Source organism: Pelmatolapia mariae, linkage group LG7 (assembly GCF_036321145.2).
Source record: "Pelmatolapia mariae isolate MD_Pm_ZW linkage group LG7, Pm_UMD_F_2, whole genome shotgun sequence".
Classification (NCBI taxonomy): domain Eukaryota; kingdom Metazoa; phylum Chordata; class Actinopteri; order Cichliformes; family Cichlidae; genus Pelmatolapia; species Pelmatolapia mariae.
In genome coordinates, this window is record NC_086233.1 from 57043844 (window position 1) to 57065519 (window position 21676).

Here is a 21676-nt window from a genome sequence, read left to right on the forward strand (position 1 = left end):
TGTTTTCACATGTCTCATGTCTCTCTCAGGAGGCTGCTCTGAGCCCAGTGCAGGATGGGGAAAGTAAACCTCAGATTGACGGTAACAAGGCAAACAACTATAACATAGTAAAAGAGGTGCGCTGCACATCCTTATCTCAAGTGTGTTCCTGTAAAATGTCTGTTGGGCTCTTGTGCATCTGAGAAAAAAATTTGTGCGTCTCATCTATAGATCCTGCTGCGGCTCAGTAAGCTGTGTTACGGCAACAAGAAGAGTCGCGTGCAGCAGCAGAGGCTGCTGAAGAACATGGGAGCTCATACAGTGGTGCTGGACCTGCTGCAGATCCCTTATGAGAAGGTAAGCCGTGTACACAACAGCCAGTTCAATGATTTTCTGCTTCAGTCTGTGTGCAACATAGTTACTGGATGTCTCCCTGATTCTCTAATCATCTTTTATTTCCCCGGCGCCATGTTCTCACAGAGTGATGACAAGATGAATGACATCATGACCCTGGCACATACATTTCTCCAAAACTTTTGCAAAGGAAACCATCAGAATCAAGTTCTCCTACATAAACAGCTGAACCTCTTCCTCACTCCAGGGGTGTGTAGACATGACTATGCTCCACTTTTTCTCATGCTGACATGCCTTTGGGTGTCCTCTTTCTAGTAGTGCGACAGCCGTATGCTTTCTTTTGATGAATGATTCAGTGTGCCGTTTAAGTGAATGTTATCGTCTTCACAACTCCTGCTTTTCTCCAGCTGCTGGAAGCTGAGACGATGCGCCACATCTTTATGAACAACTACCAGCTGTGCAATGAGATCAGTGAGCGGGTGGTCCATCATTTTGTCCACTGCATCGAAACGCACGGAAGACATGTTCAGTACCTCAAGTTTTTGCAAACCATTGTGAAGGCTGATACAAAATATGTAAAGAAATGTCAGGACAAAGTCATGACAGAGGTTTGTTTTTATTGTTTGTTTTTTGTGTGAAAATGGAAAAAATTATCTTATAAACAGGAAACACTCATGTGGAAGTTCTCCAAATCAGTTATCATGTATTTTTCTTAATAACTGCAGCCACTCATCTAACTGGTTATTTAAGAATTTAACATGTGACAGATTCTTATTACTAATCATAACATTTCATGTTTGGTTTTCACTGAACTTGAGAAGATGAGAATACTTGCGCACTACACAAAGAATCAATTATAAATTGAAAGGCTCTTTTATGCTTTGATGCTTACTTTTCAATGAATGACGGTGTGTGAATCTCTTCCTTAAACTTTTCTTTTTCTTGGGTTCTCTGTTTGCGTGTCCAGCTGGTGAACGCTGGTGAGGACGTGCTGGTGTTCTACAACGACCGCTCGTCTTTCCAGGTGTTGTTGCAAATGATGGGCTCTGAGCGGGAGCGGGGCGATGAGTATGGAACTCTGGCGTATCATAACACACTCGTGGAGCTGCTGGCTGCCTGTACTGAGGGAAAGAACGTCTACACTGAGCTGAAATGCAATTCCCTGCTGCCACTGGATGACATTGTTAAAGTTGTCACTGATGTGAATTGCATACCAGAGGTAGTGACCAGATAGTTTTACTACACAATAAGAATAAACATTGAGGTGTAGGGTAAAGATAAATAATATCACCATCCTTCTGTAAAGACATTTTTGGTTATATTTCAGTGCTGTGTGCCTTCAAAACCTAATTGGGTATTGCTTTTTCTAATTTCTCGCCCTAAGGTCAAAACTGCTTATGTGAACTTTGTGAATCACTGCTATGTGGACACAGAGGTCGAAATGAAGGAGATCTACACCTCCTCCCATATCTGGAAGCTCTTTGATAACTTCCTGGTGGACATGGCCAGTGTAAGTCAGGTTCATTCACCTCTTTTTCTTTCCTTATCAGCCCGTGTATGTGTCAAGACTATTGCATAGGAAATGATAATAGACACATTCCTCTACATGATTTTTGTAATTTAGGTGTGCAACACTACAACGGAGCGTAGCCATGCAGATCTAGCCCTGGAGAAGTATGTGACGGAGACGGTGATGGCCATTGTCAAGGGTTTCTTCAGCTCTCAGTTCTCTGTTAATCACTCTAACCTACAGGTATCTCTTCACCCCTGACAAGCATGCAAATGTCATGGATTTGGATAACTTTATGGTGAACATATTTAATAAAGATTGAGTTATTTTTTTTTAGCAGTAATGCAGTAATGACCTCAGAGAAATTCAATTTTCAATTCATGCCATCTGATTGTTCCTCTGTATTTCTCTGTGGTTATGCCTTTTTAAGTTAAAGCATCCTGCTATTTCTTCTTCTTCTTCTTCTTTTATTTAATATATAGACAAACCAGTCTATCTTCATCAAGCTCCTCCAGTCAGCCTTCCGGATTTACAACTGCACATGGCTCAGCTCAGCTCAGAAGGCTAATATTGAGAGTTGTATCAAAACACTGTCCGACGTGGGTGAGTGATGCAACTTTGCTCTTCAGCCTCGATAGGAGATGGTTTCATTACTTCACATTCACTGTATATTTAAAAAGTTTTAATCCATATCTTACAGTGCATATGCTGGTCTGAATTTTTACCAATATTTATTGCTGTAATCTTCCTTTCAAATTGTCCTTTATTTTACTTATTATATGACATAATCGTGTGCAGCACAGTTCCATTGTCCTTTGCTGGATCAGCCAAAGTTAGGCTTTGGTTGCATTTGAGGTTGAAACATATTTGAAAAAGAGATCTTTCACTACACCTCCACGCAGTCCTATAAAAAACTAAGTACACCCTGTGACTCAGTAGCTTGAGGATCCGCTTTTAGCAGCTATACCTTGAAGTAACTAGTTTCTGTATGACTTTAACAATCTCTGACATCATTGTGGAAGAATTTTGCCCCGCTCTTTTTTTTACAGTGTTGCTTCACTCCATTGACGTTTGCAAGCAGTACTTAGTGTGTGCTTAGTTTTCCATAGGGCTGCATAGAGTCCTGTGAAAGCCTCCCTTTTCGCATGTCTGTAAAGTTAAGCTCACGATGACATCTCCTACATGTTCTACGTGTTCTTCCTTCAGCTAAGGCACGGTCCATAGCCATCCCTGTTGATCTGGACAGCCAGGTCAACACTTTGTCTCTCAAGTTCCATAGTAATATGGTGCAGCGGGCAGCTAAAGATTGGAGGATCTCTGCACGTACACGACCTCGCAAGGAGCCACTGGGTGGGCCTGACTATAAGAACATCATAGAGAAGCTGCAGGTGAACCTTTATTCTAACACTGGGAGTCTACATCTATGCTAGCAGCTCTGACACTGCAGTGCTTTGAGTCTATGATAATGTGCAACATGCTCAAGAAGGAATATTAGGCAAATGAACATTTTGATCTGACGACTGTGCTAAGCTGTTAGAATTTATCCTCTGGGTATATAGAAAGTTTCAATAGTCACAGTAGTGGCCTGACAAACTAACATTGCCATCCCTTGAAATTACGTAATGTATGAACATGCATGCTCATCAGCACTACAGTCTCTGCTGCAGCATTTTTAATGCGTCTGTTGTGTTGTGCAGGGGGTTGTGTCCCACCTGGAGGAGCAGTTCAGTCCAAAGGTTCAGGCAGAGTTTTCTGTGCTGGTGGATGTTCTACACAGCCCAGAACTGCTGTTTCCAGAGCCTGCTCGTTTACGCTGTGAGGGTGGAGCTTTTATGTCCAAGTAAGCAGCTTTCTATAAACTGTCTTTAGAACAAAGACAGCCCGCAGGCCACATTTTAAAGTGTTTGTCTGACCATTGGGAAAACTAGCAGCATGACTAAGTTAGTATTTGGAGTTATGTGCAGTTTTTGACAATGTTTTTTTTCATCTTTTTATCAGCTGTGTAGACTCTGGAAATGTAAAAAAAGAATAAACTTGCAAAATACACTCTAAATTATAAATGAACGACATTGCATAGAGCCACATTCAGCTTTAAATGAAACGAATGAGAGCATGGTAGCAAAAAAGTCAGTATTTGTGGCAGTGCCCTGCATGAATTGACAAATACATTTTGTAAAAAATACTCAGACACATGATCAAACCTCTGAGAGTGCTCTCACTATTTCTTCTCTATGACACCCTCTGGGAACAGAGAGGGAGATTTCACCTGCGGTGATCATTAAAGCGTGGCCTTGTTTTGTGAGCAAGCGAGTGCATTAACCAGAAACCAAAATGACGCAGCAACTCTTATCGCTCTTCCAGACTAATCAAACACACCAAGAAGCTGATGGACAAAGAGGATAAATTGTGTCTGAAGATCCTGGAGACGCTCAGAGAGATGCTGGAAAAGAAGGAAAGCTTTGAGCAATCTGTGAGTACATGACACTTTAGGTGACTTTAACAAGTTCACCAAGTGAAGTGGTTTTAGGGTGTCACATTCACCTTTGCATACAAATTACATTACGTGAGTGAGAACATCCAAAAGTTTGCTTTGGATTTATCCTCAACTTCATGTGTTGGCAATGCTGTGCTCCTATAGCAGTGCAGCGTAGTCCTTGTTTTCTCTCAGGTCTGTCAGCCCAGAGCCCAGACTCCCCTTCATCAGTATGCTGTGGGCCTTTCTGTGTTACATAAGGCAGGGAGTCACTTGAGGACACACTCACACTGAGAGGGAGAAAAGGAAGGAGGAAGTAAAGGAAAGAGGAGGAGGAGGTGGTGGTGGGGGCACGCACTGAACAAACAAATCAATACTGCAGCGAGTTGGGGGTACAGGAGCCCCTGTCCTGCTGCACCTCCCTCTCAGCCAGAGGCCCGGGAAGTGAATGACTAGAGTTGGTAGGATGACACGCAAATTTGTGTAGAGGAGACTCAAAGAGGTGGCTACGTGTGCGAGAGCGCGCATGTTTGTTCACACTGACAGGGGTGGAAGGTGAGGGCCAAAGTACAAAAACATCAAGCCTGTAATTACTTCTTGCTCCAGCTGTGTGGCGAGAGAGGGTGCCAGTGTGAAGTTCACACAGGATGCGCCGTTCCCGTAAAGACCTTTTATCAGTTCGCACAAAAACATGACATGGCCTGTTTTAATCGTCCACTGCTTTGCTCAGTTTGCAGCTCCGTTTGTCCTGTTTTAAAGAAAAGTGGTAGGAAAGCACGTTTGCATGTTTCATGCATGCATGTGATTATTATTAGTCCACTTAAGGCACAGCTTATTAAAGCAGAACAAATGTATGTTCTTTTACCTTCTATTTCAGTATAATGGTATTACTAATACTGTCAGGACTACGTTGCTCAATATAGTACACGGTAACTTGTTTGACTTCCAGCTGCTTGAGGAGTCAGAGTTTTGCTTTTCCCTATTTGTGTTTGTATTGTGTGTCAGTCAGCCAAGCTATGTGTTTTTTTTTGTTTTTGTTTTTTTGGTGCGCTTTTTTTATTTTATTTGAAAGGCAAATGATTCAACAGTTGTGTGGAACAAGATAAGAGGAATTCAAAGTAGAAAAACAGTCACTTTTTTCAAAAGCGGCTTCGAGAAGCCAGACAGTGCGGTAACGATATGTGAAATGTCAGTTTGTGTAGGTGTGCATGAGTGTGCTCGAGCATGTATTTGCGGCCTCTCTTTGTCATATCCGCGTAGCCCTGAGTGTGGAGCTGCAGCCTTACTGCACGAGAGAGAGTGAGAGAGAGAGAAAAACGATTGATGGAAATAATGAGAGAGAGAGAGGGAGGCAAGCAGACAGACAAAAACAGAAGGAGAGAGACAGAGTGACAGCAAAGGCAGCAGAGGTTGGTGGCTCCCCTGGGGTGCAATGAGTGGGTGGAGGAGAGTGAGCGAAAGAGATGGAGGGAGAGTCATTGAGGGAGCGAGGGAAGCAGCCATGTGAGGAGCCATGTGAGTGAAAGAGAAAAAAAAGTGGGCAGCGGCTGCAGGGATAGGGATTGGAGAGAAGCAGAGTCTGCTCAGTCCATGAGGAGACAGGGCAGGGGGTGCGCTTACGTAACAGCCTGCAGTGGCTGAGCCAGCGTCACGTGGACCATCACGTTCTCCCTCCCTCCCTGCTTACTCTCACTCTCCTGTCCGCTTGCTGCCTCTGTCTTCCTTCTTTGCTCCCTCTACGCTTTATCTTAGTCTGTGGCAGTCTGTCTGCCCGCCTGAGTATTATAATTTTATTTTTTTTGTCTCGCTCACGCCTGCTCCCACCCAGGCCCTGCTCAGGTGTTTGCCTTGTTCAGACAGGGCAAGATCTGCAGTAACTGCACAGAGATGTGTTGGCTCTGACTGCTGCATGTCACTTGTTTTGGCTGTCAGTAAAAGGCCACTTTAAATGTTTGTGCTCTCACTTGCCCTCAGGAAGTCTGGGTTGTATTGTTCGGGGTAAAAAGTTTAGCGATTTATTTAGCTTTCTTTTCTTTTCTAAGGTGGATATCAGTCAGGACTACTTATAAAAATAAATAAATAGAAAACCTAATGATCTGCGCTTTTCTTTTCTTTAATGAAGTGAAGCAATTCTCCAAAACAGCTGAGCACTGTAGATTTTAATGGCACACATTTGATGCCAGCCAGTATTTACAACGCAAGGAAACGCTCATGTGTTTTTTAATAGTTTTTTTTCGCCAACAATGGGAGGCTGTTGAAAGAGAAGGATGTAAACGCCTTTGGCTACACAGAGAATACTTCATAATAGGATCAGCTGGTTGCTGGTTTCAGGGATTTGTTAGCAATAAGATATTTTTTTAAATCCTTGCAGTTACAAATGTCAGCAGCCTGTGATTAAACTTTTACTAGCCTGTATTTAAGATATTTTTTAAACTGATATAGACGTATGCATAAGTATGTAAACAAGTGACATAGGAATAAAAAAACAGCTAATTATGTAATCTAAACCACTCTCACGTGGTTTCTTTTTCCCCTCTCTATCACACTCATCTGTCATTCACACGATGTCTGTCTGTCTCTCATTCTGTCTTGCTTGCCAAGTTTCACACCACCTGCCCAAGGCAAAGCAGATTTACAGATTACCACCCTCTCGATGCTAAGCGCATCACACACAAACACACACGTAGATGCAAGGACTCACACACACTCCCAGGCATGCAGTGTCATGCTGGCTTGCCCTGCGTGAGCTCATCCTGCAGGCCTTTCCTTGTTTGTCTGTCTGATGGGAATCATGATGGACCATGCCTTTAGGTTTTCTAGGTGGAGAGGGTCAGGCAGGCAGAGAGCTGCGTGAGCTCATGCGTACATTGTAAAGGTTGACCTTTGGCTGGACTCTGGCTGAGACAGCATGCTGAGTTGAGTCAGAAAGTTGGAGATTGCAGAGGTCTAACCAAAATAGTTTTGATTTGTGAAGTTTAACTTATCTAATACAAAAAAAGTGTTTATTTTGCTGCGTGAACTTGTGCTGAGGAGGTTCTTCTCAGTTCCTCTTGCCCTTGCTTCCCTCAATCCATCAGCCAGGTGTCTGTTAGGGGAGCATTATGCTTTGGTTTCCATGGCGATGAGGGATTAGAACACGTTGTTTTGTCTAGTCTGGCCGTGACTGGCCGCTGGAGGTCTGTGTACACCGTGTAGAGATGCCTCCAGAACTGGAGCACGATGCCCGCTGAACTCTTTTAGTTCCAAGCAGTAGACGAGAGAGACAGAGAGAAAGTTTCACTTGTACTGCAAGAAGATATCCTACTAGGAGAATATAAAACACTGAATTATACTTATTTGAAGTTAGAAATAATCTTCCTGTGGGTTGAGCAAAAATGTTTCAGTTGCTCCAGTTGCTCTTATAAAACCTTGAACATGGGTGGATAATTATTTTTAACCCTGTGTAGCTTTATAAAATCTGCAAGTTGAAGATGCTTGAAACTAGACCATCACGTTCATTTGTCGGACTCCTTTCTTGTTTAGCTCTGGCTGAAAAATTACTTTCTTGAGTCAAATCACTGAGTTACCTTGACACGAGCAAAATAACAAATGTATTATGAGTGCAATGAGATTATTTACCTTTGAGATTTTCTAAAAAGAGATTGTCTTTATTTTTAGCATGCAGGAATTTTGAGGTTTTGAGTTACCTACGTATGGTATCTAAGTGTTTCTATGAATCTTAATGGTTTTCAGTGTAAACAGAGTTTCACAAGTTCATAGTGTGTTCTTAGGTCACTTGTACTCTGAGAGGCACATGACAAGAAAAGAGCCGGAATGACATGAATTTGAAATTGTGTTTGCGTTTATTGCTCATAGCTGGTGGACAACATGACACAAACCATCCAGTGATGATATAATACTCAAGACAAACAAAAGTCTGGTGAAGAACACTGTTGTGTTTCAGTCAGCGTTCAGTATCTGCTTCAGTTTTTGATTCATTTCTTATGTCATGGTATCTCACATGTGCTCACACCTCTGTTAAAGCCTTTTATTACAGGGTGGACAAAAAAAATCAAAGTCTCACTAAGCTTTATTAACCATTTATCCTTAGAAGGATCTAAGCACCTGAACCGTATTTGATTGGAATAAATGCAATATTCCTTACCCCCCTCTCAAAAATAAACGTCAACGTCTCGAGGGAATAAGGGAAAAGTTTGATCCGCTGCAATTGCTTGACTCAAAGTCCGTGGATCACAAAAATCAGATGGCCCCATGCTTTCTGAGAACCATGAGTGATTCTACCAAATGTAATCTTATTTTTATATTTTTATGTTTCATTTTTTAATTTTTTGCTGATGTAATTTTTCAGAAGCCACATGGCTGAAACATAAGCTCTCAAAAATTATTATGTTTTCCCCATGCTTGCATTTTTATGTCGACTAAATTGCCCGAGCTCCAGCAAGGCAGGCAAAACAGACGAGCCTTGTTTGCCAGTCAGCTTATCTTCAGCATCATAGTCTTCTTAATAAACTCAATCAGTACATAATGATATTAGTGAATAACACATAACACTTCCACCGTAAACCCGCTGGTTAAAAGTCAGGCCTTCCCTAAAGCAGACCTGTTACTGAATGCTTGTTTACTTGTTTACGCTTGTATTTCCCTGAATCATTCTCACCAATTGCTCTCACATGTGGGCTTAATTTGTTTTGCTGATGTGCTTGTTTGTTGGGTAAAAGCATTTCATGTGCTGTGGAACTGCAGCTTGAAAACATAAATGGCACCACTTGATGCGCGTGTGTCTTGCAGGATTCCAGATTTCAGATACCATTTGTAACCCCTTGGCCTTGCACACAGCGCTCCACAGCTACTTCTGAACATGTCATATTCAGCATCAGGTAAAAGAGTTGGGATGAAATGCAAATATGCAGACATGGTTCACCCTAATGGACTTGACTAATGGCAAGAGTTTTAGGTAATCCTGAGCTCATCCAGCCACAATTTCACCAAAGAATGATGAACCCAGTGATCTCAGTTATGGGTGGCAGTTGCACACCAGCCTATGTTCCCTCGTGTTTTGTTTTTAATCTGGGCTCATGTTGTGTTTGTGGTAGAACAGCAGAAAAATGTGAAAGAATGAAATGCATTTTAATTTCTTTTCTTTTTAAAAAAGAATAAATATCTTGGAGAAAACACTTTATAAAACATATTGATATGGATTTTATTATGACAGGTTCCCACTTTAAGCTTTTCATTTCTCCTTCAGCTCCAAGCTCGCCTTAGAGACAACAGAAATTTTTATTAGATTACATGCAGCGCGTGCTTTTAAACTGTACATGATAAGATCGAATTTCCCTTTGAGTTTTTGTATAACAGAAGGTAGATTTTCAGTTTGACACTGTACTGATCAGTGTATTGACTGAAGTAACATAAGCTTTGTGATGGTGAAGTTGTTGGTCTCTCATAGCCTGTGGGAAAACTGTGTGCTTCATTCTGTTCATAAAAGACAGACTCGGATTCCTCTGTGGAGGAAAAAGCAATGCAGAAAAGTAAAACTGTTAGTCTTCCACACCTCTCATCTCAACCTTGTTTGGGGAACATTGTCCTCCTGCACAGCCTGACACGCTGCTGCAGTTGACCTTATCAGAGCTCAGCAGCTCTAACTTCTCCATCCAGGCAGTGTATGTCCTGGTTTACAGCTGCTACTGCCCTCCGATGCCTGCATGAGTTTTCAGACCACCTAAAGAAGCACAGAACAGGCTGTGTCTTTTTATCCATGCTTCTCACCGGAGTTACAGGAATCTGTAGACAGCAGAGCTGCGAGAGGTCTGGAGGGTGGTGGGGGGGAGTGAAGCCGGAGGTGGGGATCGGCAGCTCATCCTCAGCTTGGACACCAGAGCCGCAGTGTGGCGTGCCGGTGCACATTTTAAAACACCACGACTGTCTGCTCATTGCTAGGTTTTGTTTGTTCCTCTCCTCCTCCTCCTGCCACCCTCCTCTTACTTTTGTCAGTTCTCTCTCTCTCTCTCGCTCTCTCTCTCTCTCTTGCTCTCTCTCTCTCTTGCTCTCTCTCGGCTCTTACATCACCTGACTACAGTTTTTCTTGTCAATGCAGCAACAAGCAGATGAGTCAGGCAGGGCTGACTCTTCTCTACTGCCATCCTGCCTCCTCTATCCTCTCCTTTCTCTCTGCAGACCTAGCCAGCACACTGCATCACCCAGAAGGGAGACAAAAAAATTCCCCCAAAAACCTGTCACCACCCCCACCTTTCAACTTCTCCCTGCAAGAGCGTTTCTTTTAGTGGTACTTCCTGTGTCAGAAAAGGGGAAATGATAAGTCAAACATGTTTTAGTTTGCAAGGGAGCATGCACTGGGATGCATTGCCTTATAGAGTGTAGTGCTGAGGTTGGGATTGTGTCTGTGTAGTGGTGTGTGGAAATGAGACACTGGCTCAATGGATCCTCACCTTCAGTTCAAGAAGTGTGTGCGTGCACGTGTGTGTGTGTGTGTGTGTGTGTGTGTGTGTGTGTGTGTGTGTGTGTGTGTGTGTGCGTGCGTGTGTCTATGTGGGTGTGTGTCTGTGTTTCTGTGAGACAGCTCAGCCAGACAGTGCAGGCAGACAAGTGTCTCTGCTGACTGCAGATGAGATAGAGTGTTTACTGACACAGGGAGCATCAGCTACACGTGCTCATCCACATCTTTGCTCTTCGGTACACTTAGTTTGAGGATGCTTAGCTGAACTGTATCTGGCCAGCCTTTGTGATGAGACATAGAGGTACCTCATTTGCCTGATGCCTTGCTATCATATAATTAGACTTTTTCTTTTTTAAGGTTGCAGTTTGGAGCTTTTTAAAAAAAAAAAAAAAAAAATCCCATTATTTCTGCTTGATAATTCAGTTTCATTTTGGATGAACCACATTACATTTAACACATCCAAATGCACCCACAATTTATTATAAGAAGCAACTACTTACAACTTACAATGGCAGCTACACAAATGAGTCATATACATCTGAATACTAATTAGCTGTATGTGTCAGCTTTAAAGGAGGTGTGACAATCACAGCAGGGAAACTTGCAAAGGAACAAAGAGACCAGATAATTGCTGAACTGCTGGTGCGTCAGTCACAAACTGCAAAATTCTGAAATGTATAATAAAGGAAATGTGTTTATTTTCATGCAAGTATTAGGACAAATGGAATGGGAAAAATTTCCATTAAATGTCTATAGGGTTGTAGGTGAGGTGAGGTGACTTGTCTAACCAACAATGCCAGTCAATGAATAAATCAATCCTTCTTTGTATAGGACCTTTCATGAAGGTTGATGCAGTTCAAAGTGCTTCATAGATGATTCAACATGTTATAAAAGCTACATAAAAAGAATTAAAAGTACCAAATATAAAACAAGATTTACAATATAAGTAAACTAAAAGGACAGTTAAAGAAAGAAATTGATTGTTACTAATCGTTCAAACAGAGCACGCACCAAATATTCACATTATTGAAGCATGAGTCAGAACTTTTACTTAAACTTTGAATTAATTAATGTTAACACCTAATTAACAATTTCAGCTTTTAGTTATTTTATAGCCTAAAAGTTGCATAATTACAGCCTAAAAATTATCACATATATTCAAAACTATTAGGTACACCTGTTCAGCTGCTTGGTAATGCAAACATCTCATCAGCCAGTCATGTGGCAGCGACCTGATGGCAACCTGCCCGATGTTCAACCTTTCATCCTTCTGACCGGAGTCTTTGGAAGTCTTTGCACTTCCACCGGATCTCTGGACTACAAACTCTCTCTCTACTTTTAAATTGTGTCTTAAAACCCATCTATTCAGAATTGCATATTCTTCATCACGACTCCGTCTTAGTCTATTTTTACCTTACTTAGCTTTTATACTTACATACTTTATCTTATGTTTTTATTTTGTTGTACTAATGTAAGGTGACCTTGAGGGTCTTCAACAGGCGCCTATAAATAAAATGTATTATTATTATTATTATTATAAACTGAGCATCAGAATGGAGAGAAATGGCGATATAGGTGACTTTTTCTGCACAACCACCCAGAGCGATTACAGAGACTGTTCTGCTGATGCCAGAGGTCAGAGGAGAATGGTCAGACTGCTTCAAGTTGATAGGAAGGCAACAAATACGGATTTATTACAATCAAGTAGGGCTGCGCGATTATTGTCAAAATTAACTGACAAAAAACTGACAGAGCAAAAATTTTTTTGCTCTGTCACTTAAACATAACACTGTTTTCGCATCCAAGTTGTGCTACATTCCTGTTCATTTGCAAATCTTTGCATCAAAAGAAAATGTATCCTCATTTGTGTAAATTCAGTGCATCGCTTGGAAGAAAACTAAATTTGTTGGACCTGCATGAGTGATGTAGCATAGTAATTTACTGTTGTGAGATCTATCTCTTTTTCTCCTGCAACATTTTGCAGGTTTTTACATCTTGAAAAAACCCCAAATGTATTCCTGAAGCCTTCAATAGTAAAAATGTTTAGTGAACGCTTTGTGTTAGTGATTTCAGTACATCTTTGTTAGCAAAGTGGTGTGCCATACAGCCTCACTTTTATGAATGTCTGAGTTGATGTTGAGCAATTCATGTTAGCAACCACTGCATTGCTTCTCTTGTCCTTCATGCATTAAATATACTAATTATTTGGTGGTATGTTTTCAGGCCGCTGGTTATGTTAGTTGTGTTGCTCTGTGGCACAGAGACAACCCTACAACACTCTTTGTATATAATCTCTTCTTGATCAATGTCACTAACCCTAAATCCGCTTTGAGTGATAAGCTCTTCACCTTCTACTGTGTCAGTCATTAGATTTTTTTTAATATATCTGTCTTTTTACATTGTGTTATCGGTCTAGACTAGTCCAGGAAGCTTCAGGCTTTGTAATGCAGTGAACAGTTGTGATTGGATGTGGTTCAGCGGTGATTTAGTCAGGTGGGGGAGTGCCTCATTTGTTTTTGCTTTGCGTTCAATTTAAATATCACATTTTCAAGACTGTCTGTGTTTAAATGTGGGAAGCCAAAATTGTGTCCCTACAACCAACCTATACACAACGCAAAACACATCAAACACATCGAAGCAGTTGGGCTACAGCCACAGAAGACCACACTGGGTGCCACTCCTGTCAGCTAAAAACAGGAAACTGAGGCTACAATTTGCACAGGTTAACTAAAATCTGATGATAGAAGATAGGCTAAACATAGTATGCTTTTTTTGACAGCAGGGTCAGAATTTGGCATAAATAACATGAAAGCATGGGTCCATCTTGCCTCGTATCAGCAGTTAAGACTTGTGGTGGTGGTCTAGTAGTATAGGATATTTTCTTTGCACACTCTAGGCTCTAGGAACAATTTGTTTAACACCACAGCCTACCCGAGTACTGTTTCTAGCCATGTCTATCCCTTAATGACCACAGTGCACCAATCTTCTGATGGCTTCTCACAGCAGAATAATGTGGCATGCCACAGAGCTCGGATCATCTCAGACTGGTTTCTTGAACATGACAATTAGTTCACTGTACACAAATAGTCTCCAAAGTCACCGGATCTCAATCACATGGAGCACCTTTGGGACTTGGAGGAACGGGAGAGTTGCATCATGATGACAATGTTTCCAGCACCCTGCTGAATCTATAGCATGAAAAATTAGGAGTTCTGATGGCAAAAGGGGGGTCTAACCTGGCACAAGCAAAGTGTAACACATCAAGTGTATTCAGCTGTTATTTTGACAGGCACCTGCCTTTCTGCTAGCCTGCTAACACGTTTCCATGGAAACCATACGTGGCTGCTTACAGCCCATTCATTTTAACTCCACCCCTTACCCATCTCTTCTTGAAGTCTTTTGATCAATACCAGTGGTAAGGTGTCATCAAACAAGGCCTTGATGCGTTGTTGGATTACCATAGAAACAGATGCTGACCACATGTAGTGTTCATGCATACTTTATCTTCCCTTCTTATTTCCTTCTTTTCATCCATTCATCGCTCTCCCTGTTGTTCTTTAAAAATAGGTGGTGAAATGTACAATGCAAGTCATCCACCTGCCAATCACACACTTTGATTACACAACCACTGAAGGGCGTTTGTCGCCGTGAATCTTTTAATCTCATTTCTGCTCATCTGCGTCAAATGTCGCAGACACGGAGATGACCACATTCTGTATAACCTTTTAAGATAAGCGGTTCATCATGTCAGTTTAAAAATTGAACTGTTTGGAGACTTTCATTGCCGACTAATATTAACTAAAAATAAAAGTAACATCTCTCATCATTTATGGTTGCTTTTCTCCAAACACACCCTGGCTGCTATCTCGGAATCTCTCATAAATGCTCAGATAGGATCAAGATATTGGACAACATTGTAACCGTCATGCTCTCTCAAGCTCCAATTTCTTTGTTGATAAGAGCATTGTCATCCTGCAAACCACTGCTTCTATCAAGGCAGAAATGTGTCATGGGATGATGGCGATGATTCCTATTAGGTGAAATGAGATGAAATCTGCTCAGCCCTCTGAGAGATGATTGGATGGATTTCATGCCAATGAATGCACCTTACCACAAATGTTCCTTTCTTAAGATTTGTCCTTCATTTTGATCATTTTTATAGTTATTCCTCTTTCCCTTTCTGTAAAGGGGAAAAAAGCTTTATCAAAATCTATTAAATATGTGTGAATTTCCTAGTTTAAAGCTCATACTCTGTCAGACTTTTAAATGGATTTAGCATTATGATTTCTGTCTCCACAGGGAAACGACTTGAGAAAGATTCTCCTCACACGCTACTTTGGAAATCAAAAGCTTCTCTCCAAGTCAGAGCTCGGGAGTGGAAACAGCTCATCTGGTGGCTTTGTCAAGCAGTCACCTGGAGGTACCGAGAACCCCAAATAAACCGAGTAGATGCTGCAATAACTACTCACAGCCGAGGAAACAACAGGAACTAAAATGACAGTGCTCTGTTTCTTAGGCAGTATGCTGTTTGACAATTGTTGGCAGACATAAGAGGTTTATAATGCATCCCATAAATATTCGGTCCAGGCAGGTGTGGAATATAATAGATGAGCATAACAAATAATCAAACATTTGTAAAGTTTTTCCTGTTCAATTTCTCAAAAAGAGATTATTTCTATCTGCAATTATTTATATATGGTATGTGCATGCATGGAAAGCCAGAGGCAGGGAGAGCAGCAGCACAAAAATAACCAGGCAACATACATGAGACTAACTCAGAAAGAGCATGAGAAGCAGAAGCTGGAATTTAAATTTCTACATCATTGCAGGAGGTTCTCCCATGGTAGACGCTGACAAGCCAGCCACCAGTGTTTCGGATATTCAGTGTCTTTTGGACAATGTTGGGGCAACAGAGATGGTAATTGAACTCATCGTCAACACCAAGAATGATCGACTGTTTAAGGAGAGCATCGAGCTGGGCATTGCCCTTCTCAGGGGTGGAAACACACAGATACAGGTCGGCTTCACAGATACACGAATCCTGTACTTCTCCTCCACATGTTTTAGAAGTATACTCATGGCCATTTTTTGCTCCCAACTAGAACTCATTCTACAGCCAACTGAACAAGCAGAAAAAGTCCGAGAAGTTCTTCAAGGTTTTCTACGACCGCATGCGTTTGGCCCAGCAGGAGATTCGAGCCACCGTGTCGGTCAACATGTTTGAAGTCAGCTGCAGAAAAAGGGACGATGACAGTGATGTCAGTAGTATCAGGGTTAAAAAAGGTACCGTTCAGTGATGGTGCATTTTTAATTTTTTTACATTATTGACTTATTAGAGCAAAAACACCACATAATGTCCAGATAACGTTTGTGAGCTCAAAATGTAGCTAACCACTGTGTCAAAATGTCAAAGGGAGGCTGAAAGTAAGTAAGCAAAGTTCATTCGAAGTGAATCACCTCTGTTATAATGTCAGAGGTACCTAGCGATGAGGATTTAAAAGTGCAATACTGAGTCATGAGGCTCACGTCCTCAGCACATCCAGGCATTTCCATAGAAAGAGCGAGTTAAAAAGCCACAGACTGGAAAAAAGTAATGCTTTTACAGTGTTTGAGGTCTAGAAGTTTAGTTTAGTTTAAAACAGTTGTAGTGGATAAATCCACAATGATTTTTGTAGCTCTGCTGACTTCTGTTGAAACTGTTGTTCCCAGTTCAAGCAGTCACATGTCTGAAGCATGTGACAGCCCACATTGCAATCCTATCAAAAGGCCATTGTATCAAGTTTGGGTGTTTTTATGCTACAGAAACCCACTAAATTGTTGCCTGCTTGTCAGTGAACGTCTGTAAATATATATATACACATATATCAATTTCTCTTGAATACAATTGCCACACTTATGAATGGAAGCAATTTGCTCCTGCCCTGCAGTTAAACAGTGAATCATGTTGTGTGTGTGTGTGTGTGTGTGTGTGTGTGTGTGTGTGTGTGTGTGTGTGTGTGTGTGTGTTTTTTTTTGTTTTGTTTTTGTTTTTTTTAAAATAAATCCTTTCTTTGTAGGGAAAGATTCTGGGCTTCACATGAGGGACGACATGCGAGGGCAGCTAAAAGAAGCCTCCTCAGTGACCTCAAAGGCCTTCTCAGCCTTCAGAAAAGAGCTGGACCCTGACCTTGAAGGCCTCGGCCAAAACAATGAGATAATCGGTACTGAGGAGGCATTGGAAGACACTCAGATGAGCCCGGCTGTGTCTATCATGAAACCAATCCTGCGTTACCTACAGCTGCTCTGTGAGAACCACAATTCAAAGCTGCAGGTACTGGTGCTCTGTGAACTTTGCCCTTTGAAGTCCAGTCATTAAAATGACCGCTGATTGACTTTTTTTTTTTCCTGCTCTGAATCCAGAACTTTCTGCGCAGTCAGAACAACAAGACTAACTACAATCTGGTGTGTGAGACTCTTCAGTTCTTGGACTGCATTTGTGGGAGCACCACTGGAGGCCTAGGGCTGCTGGGACTTTATATAAATGAGTTTAATGTGGATCTGATTCTCCAAACGTTGGAAACCATTACAGAGTATTGCCAGGGGCCCTGCCATGAAAACCAGGTAGGAGGAGGGTGACTGGTTAGTTGAGAGAAAATGCTCGATTTATTGGATAGTCAAGTTGTCAACATATTTATTTAATAGAGCCTAATATTGTGAATATATTTTCCTAAATGTGAAGCATCATACAGTATTGTTAAACCTGCAGCGAAAAGCTTTTGTTATTTCATGTGTTCAAGTCCAGTCAAGTTGAGATAAGTGCGATGCACATCATTTTTTGCACATTTGCAGGCTAGCAAAACACCAAATGCATTATGCAATGTTCTGCAACACTGCCACTATAAAAGAAAAAAAAAGCTCTAATTTTTTTCCAGTTATGCCTTCAAGGAAGTCTCGTTGTGGATCTGTCATGTGCTTTGCATCTCTATGGTATTTCAAAATAGGAACCCTTTAAATCTGGTGAGGAAAGTGAGCTAGGAGGGAATATAGCATTGGAGTGGCACAAAAGTTTGTACTGGTGCATAATGGACCATTAATGTCATACCCACAGGGGATTTTTCCTTTAGATACTTTAGGACGTTACAGTAGAACACATACACACACACACACACACACACACACACACACACACACACACACACACACACACACACACGCACACGCACGCGCGCGCGCACGCACTGTAACGAGAAACAGGAAGTTTCTGGTTTCGAACCAGCTGACCAGCTGGGGCCTTTCTGTATGGAGTTTGGATGTTACCCCTGTGTCTGTGTTGGTTTCTAATTAGAAGGAGGAGGAAATCTGGTGATTCTAAATCTACTGTTGGTGTGAATATGAGCATAAATGTCTGTCTACAGTGGACCTGGTCCCTTTGTGATCACACTGCTGTTTTAATCATGAGCTGTGGTGTAGTAAGCCGTCTTAAACTATCTTTTATTTGGATTTAACCTGTAAAGCACAGACACTTTCTTCTGATGAATTATATTAATGAATTCTTTTTGTAATGTAGCCAACACTGACTACAGCATGTCCATTTTTTTTCTTTTCCAGAGCTGTATAGCTAAACATGAGTCAAATGGAATTGATATTATTATAGCACTGATTGTCAACGCCATCAACCCCCTGGGTAAGGATCGCCTGGACCTGGTGCTGCAACTCAAGGTGAGCAGTAGTTGTATGAGAGGTCTGGCAGGCGACACATTTCCATTACCCTATTATATACTTACATTGCTGCATAGTATTAATTAAATATAGATAACAATTGTGCAATGATGAAAAAGGCAACAGGGCAAATACAGCCCATGTTTACTGGCTGTCTGACTGCAGATGTCTTTAGTAGTACAACCCTTTAGTCGAATCACAGCACTCTGAAAAAACTGCATCAAGTATTGTTGTTTTTTTCCCCTTCAATTATTCAGCTTTGTGTAACTGATCAAAATATAAAAGCTGATTATTTTGAAACATGTATCATAGAACAATGCCTCCAAGCTCCTGTTAGCTATCATGGAGAGCTGCCATGACAGTGAGAACGCAGAGAAGATTCTCTACAAGATGAGACCCACTGAATTGGTGAGTGTGGTCATGCATGTACACAAACTACATCTGACATGTGTAATGTAAAAACTGTGACTTCTAAAACACTTTTGCTTCAGGTGGATGTCATGAAGGATGCCTACAAACAGGGTTTGCAGAGTGAAGACGACGATGACGGCATGGGAGACGAGATCAAACCGAAAGATGTCGGACACAACATTTACATCCTGGCCCACCAGGTAAAAGAAAAGATTAAACTTGTGTTAGTCTAAAGTGGTCAGACAAACAGAGGAAATGCAGTGATGCTTTAGTCTAATGACCACTGGGCCAATGCAGTGCAGGAGTGCCAAGTGATGGAAGAGTGCTTCTCTGAATGAACTGCTCTAACAGTTTTCTGAAATGAGTTTTTGTGATGTGACATTGGCTCTACTGACAGATAGGCTTTAGGCGTTTTCACTGAGGCAGGTAGTCCCTGCACAACTAAATACACATGGTTTGCTTTGTCCAGGGATGAGGAATGAGGGAATGAGGCAGGAGTACTGTACCTGACGTGTCTCAGTCTTTGTCTACGCTGTTTGTAAGTTGTTGAGAGCAAGCCAAGTCTTGTGGGTTTTCACTTCTGTCTCTTTAGAGCAAAGTGTCAGACAGGATATTTTGGTCTGCAGAGCAGACGAGTTTCATCATGACAAGGAAGTGTGCATGTTTATTTTTTTTACATTTTTTTTTATGTTTGACTTTTAAAAGAAATTACCTTTCAGCTTAAAACAGGCATGCACAAATGTGTGCATCAGCTTTTAAATATATTTTCTGATTATTTAAATAAACAAATTAAATTGATAAAATAAAATAAACAATAGATAGAATGCACAAACTAAATGGTTCTTAATCTCTCTACAACTGCCTATTTTAAAGGAGTAAAATAGATGTTTAAAATATAATAAATAAATAAAAACCCCAGCAAGTATTCAGAACTCAGAATATTTTCCACAATATTTGACTCCAACAAACCATGTTAAATTTTCCTCACCTAAAAAAAAAGAGCAGAAAAAAATTAAGGAAATCTCATTTGTTGACTGAAGTTGAATTTTTAGTTGACCTCAGTGTACACAAAACAGGAAAACAACACAGGAAAGGAAAAAGGCCAGAACCTATTTCTTACTCATCTGTTAATTCTTGTGCCACGGGTGTCCTTTTCAATGTCTTTTTATCAGCAAGGATACATAAAAACTACCTCTGCAGAGTGTGGGCAAAGAAAGAAACTGTTACATTTTGGTTTGGATCTGGATCACTTTAAAACTGAAATAATTCAATTCCTTTAATGGGAGATGGCAGCTTTAGCTCTATTACAAAAAACAAGGCCATAAAGCTTGAATTTGAATGGTATATAGACATTACTTACAGTTGTTGTGGGCTCATCATGGGTATGAATTTCACAACAATTTAGGGCTTTTTCCAGGGTGGAATCATTGTATACTTTACATCTTTAATGGCTTTAGAAAACAAGATTTGGGTGCACAAGATTGAATTTATTTTGGACTTTCAAAAATATATAAACAGTGATCAAATATATGTATACACTCACACCAATATTTGATTAAATATCTCTTAATAAGTTGCATCTCGACCACACACACACCTTTGATAGTGATCAACAATTTTGTGGCATAATTCTGGCTAGATATTTGGTCACTCTTCTTGGCAGAATTTATTTAAATTGGTTGTCACACACCTGGGTTTTAGACCTGCTCCAAAATCCTCCAATAGAGAGGAGTTCATGGAGTTGGGAAGGCCATTCCAGAAGCTTGATGTTAGCCTGGTCTATCCATCCCAAAACCAGTTTTGATGTGTGTTTGGGATCATTGCTCTGATGGAAAACCCAATTTTGTCCAATTTTCAACCATTTAGATGTTAATTTAATGTGAGGTGAAAGAACTTCCTTCATTATTCCATCCACTTTGTGCAGTGTACCAGTACTACTGACAGCAAAACTTCCCAGAGCACAATGCTACCACCACCATGCTTGGCAGTTGAGTGTTCTTAGTCTGAAAGCCTCACCTTTACTCCGCGAAACATACCTCTTGCCATCATGGCACTACCTTTGTCTCGGCTGACCATAAAACTTTTCTCCAGAAGGAATATTTCTTGTCCATATGGGCTATTTCAAATTTCAATCAAGGTTAAAGCAGCACCCAGTTCTTGTTTTCCAAAGTCACAGTCATATCTTGTAAAATCCATAAAAATGACCATGACATTAACGCTCATGAGGAGATTTTGTAAACCATATTTGTTTAGTTTTGGTTCACTACTGGTTACAGTATCATCCAGTGTAGTGCAGCAAAATCATATCTTCATATTTATCATATTTCTTCATTCCTAGTTGGCCAGGCACAACAAAATCTTGCAGCAGAGCCTCACCCCTGGGTCAGGGTTAGGTCTGGGGTCAGGCATGGACCACGATAAAGAAAAGGATGATGCCCTCCGTTACTATGCGAAGCACACAGCTCAGATAGAGGTAAATCGCATCATCAATTTGTCATTTATCCTAAAATCTCTTAAATCTTTCGTCAAACTATAAAACTGTAAGCCAAACCTTTAATCTTTGTTATCAGATTGTGCGTAATGACCGCAGCATGGAGCAGATAGTGTTTCCAGTTCCTAACATCTGTGAGTACCTAACTGAAGAGTCAAAGATGCGTGTGTTCACCACCACTGAGAGAGATGACCAAGGCAGCAAGGTTAATGACTTCTTCCACCAGTTTGACAACCTCTACAATGAGATGAGGTGGCAGAAGAAGATCCGCAGTAAGTCTTCCTTACATTCGGCATCCAGTTCTTG

At 41.1% G+C, this 21676-nt stretch overlaps 1 protein-coding gene across 1 annotated transcript in view; it reads left to right on the plus strand.

The window, feature by feature from the left end:
- itpr2 (inositol 1,4,5-trisphosphate receptor, type 2) overlaps positions 1-21676 on the plus strand; it is a 60601-nt gene that overhangs the window by 21264 nt on the left and 17661 nt on the right. Inside the window, exons 27-47 of the mRNA XM_063479925.1 lie at positions 30-116; positions 211-336; positions 460-582; positions 741-941; positions 1301-1552; positions 1718-1843; positions 1958-2086; positions 2326-2446; positions 3050-3231; positions 3541-3683; positions 4205-4313; positions 15070-15190; positions 15600-15787; positions 15873-16053; positions 16827-17080; positions 17170-17370; positions 18358-18468; positions 18781-18876; positions 18960-19079; positions 21218-21352; positions 21450-21642. Of these exons, the coding sequence (XP_063335995.1) occupies positions 30-116; positions 211-336; positions 460-582; positions 741-941; positions 1301-1552; positions 1718-1843; positions 1958-2086; positions 2326-2446; positions 3050-3231; positions 3541-3683; positions 4205-4313; positions 15070-15190; positions 15600-15787; positions 15873-16053; positions 16827-17080; positions 17170-17370; positions 18358-18468; positions 18781-18876; positions 18960-19079; positions 21218-21352; positions 21450-21642 (3199 nt within the window). The remainder of the gene's footprint in view (positions 1-29; positions 117-210; positions 337-459; positions 583-740; positions 942-1300; positions 1553-1717; positions 1844-1957; positions 2087-2325; positions 2447-3049; positions 3232-3540; positions 3684-4204; positions 4314-15069; positions 15191-15599; positions 15788-15872; positions 16054-16826; positions 17081-17169; positions 17371-18357; positions 18469-18780; positions 18877-18959; positions 19080-21217; positions 21353-21449; positions 21643-21676) is intronic.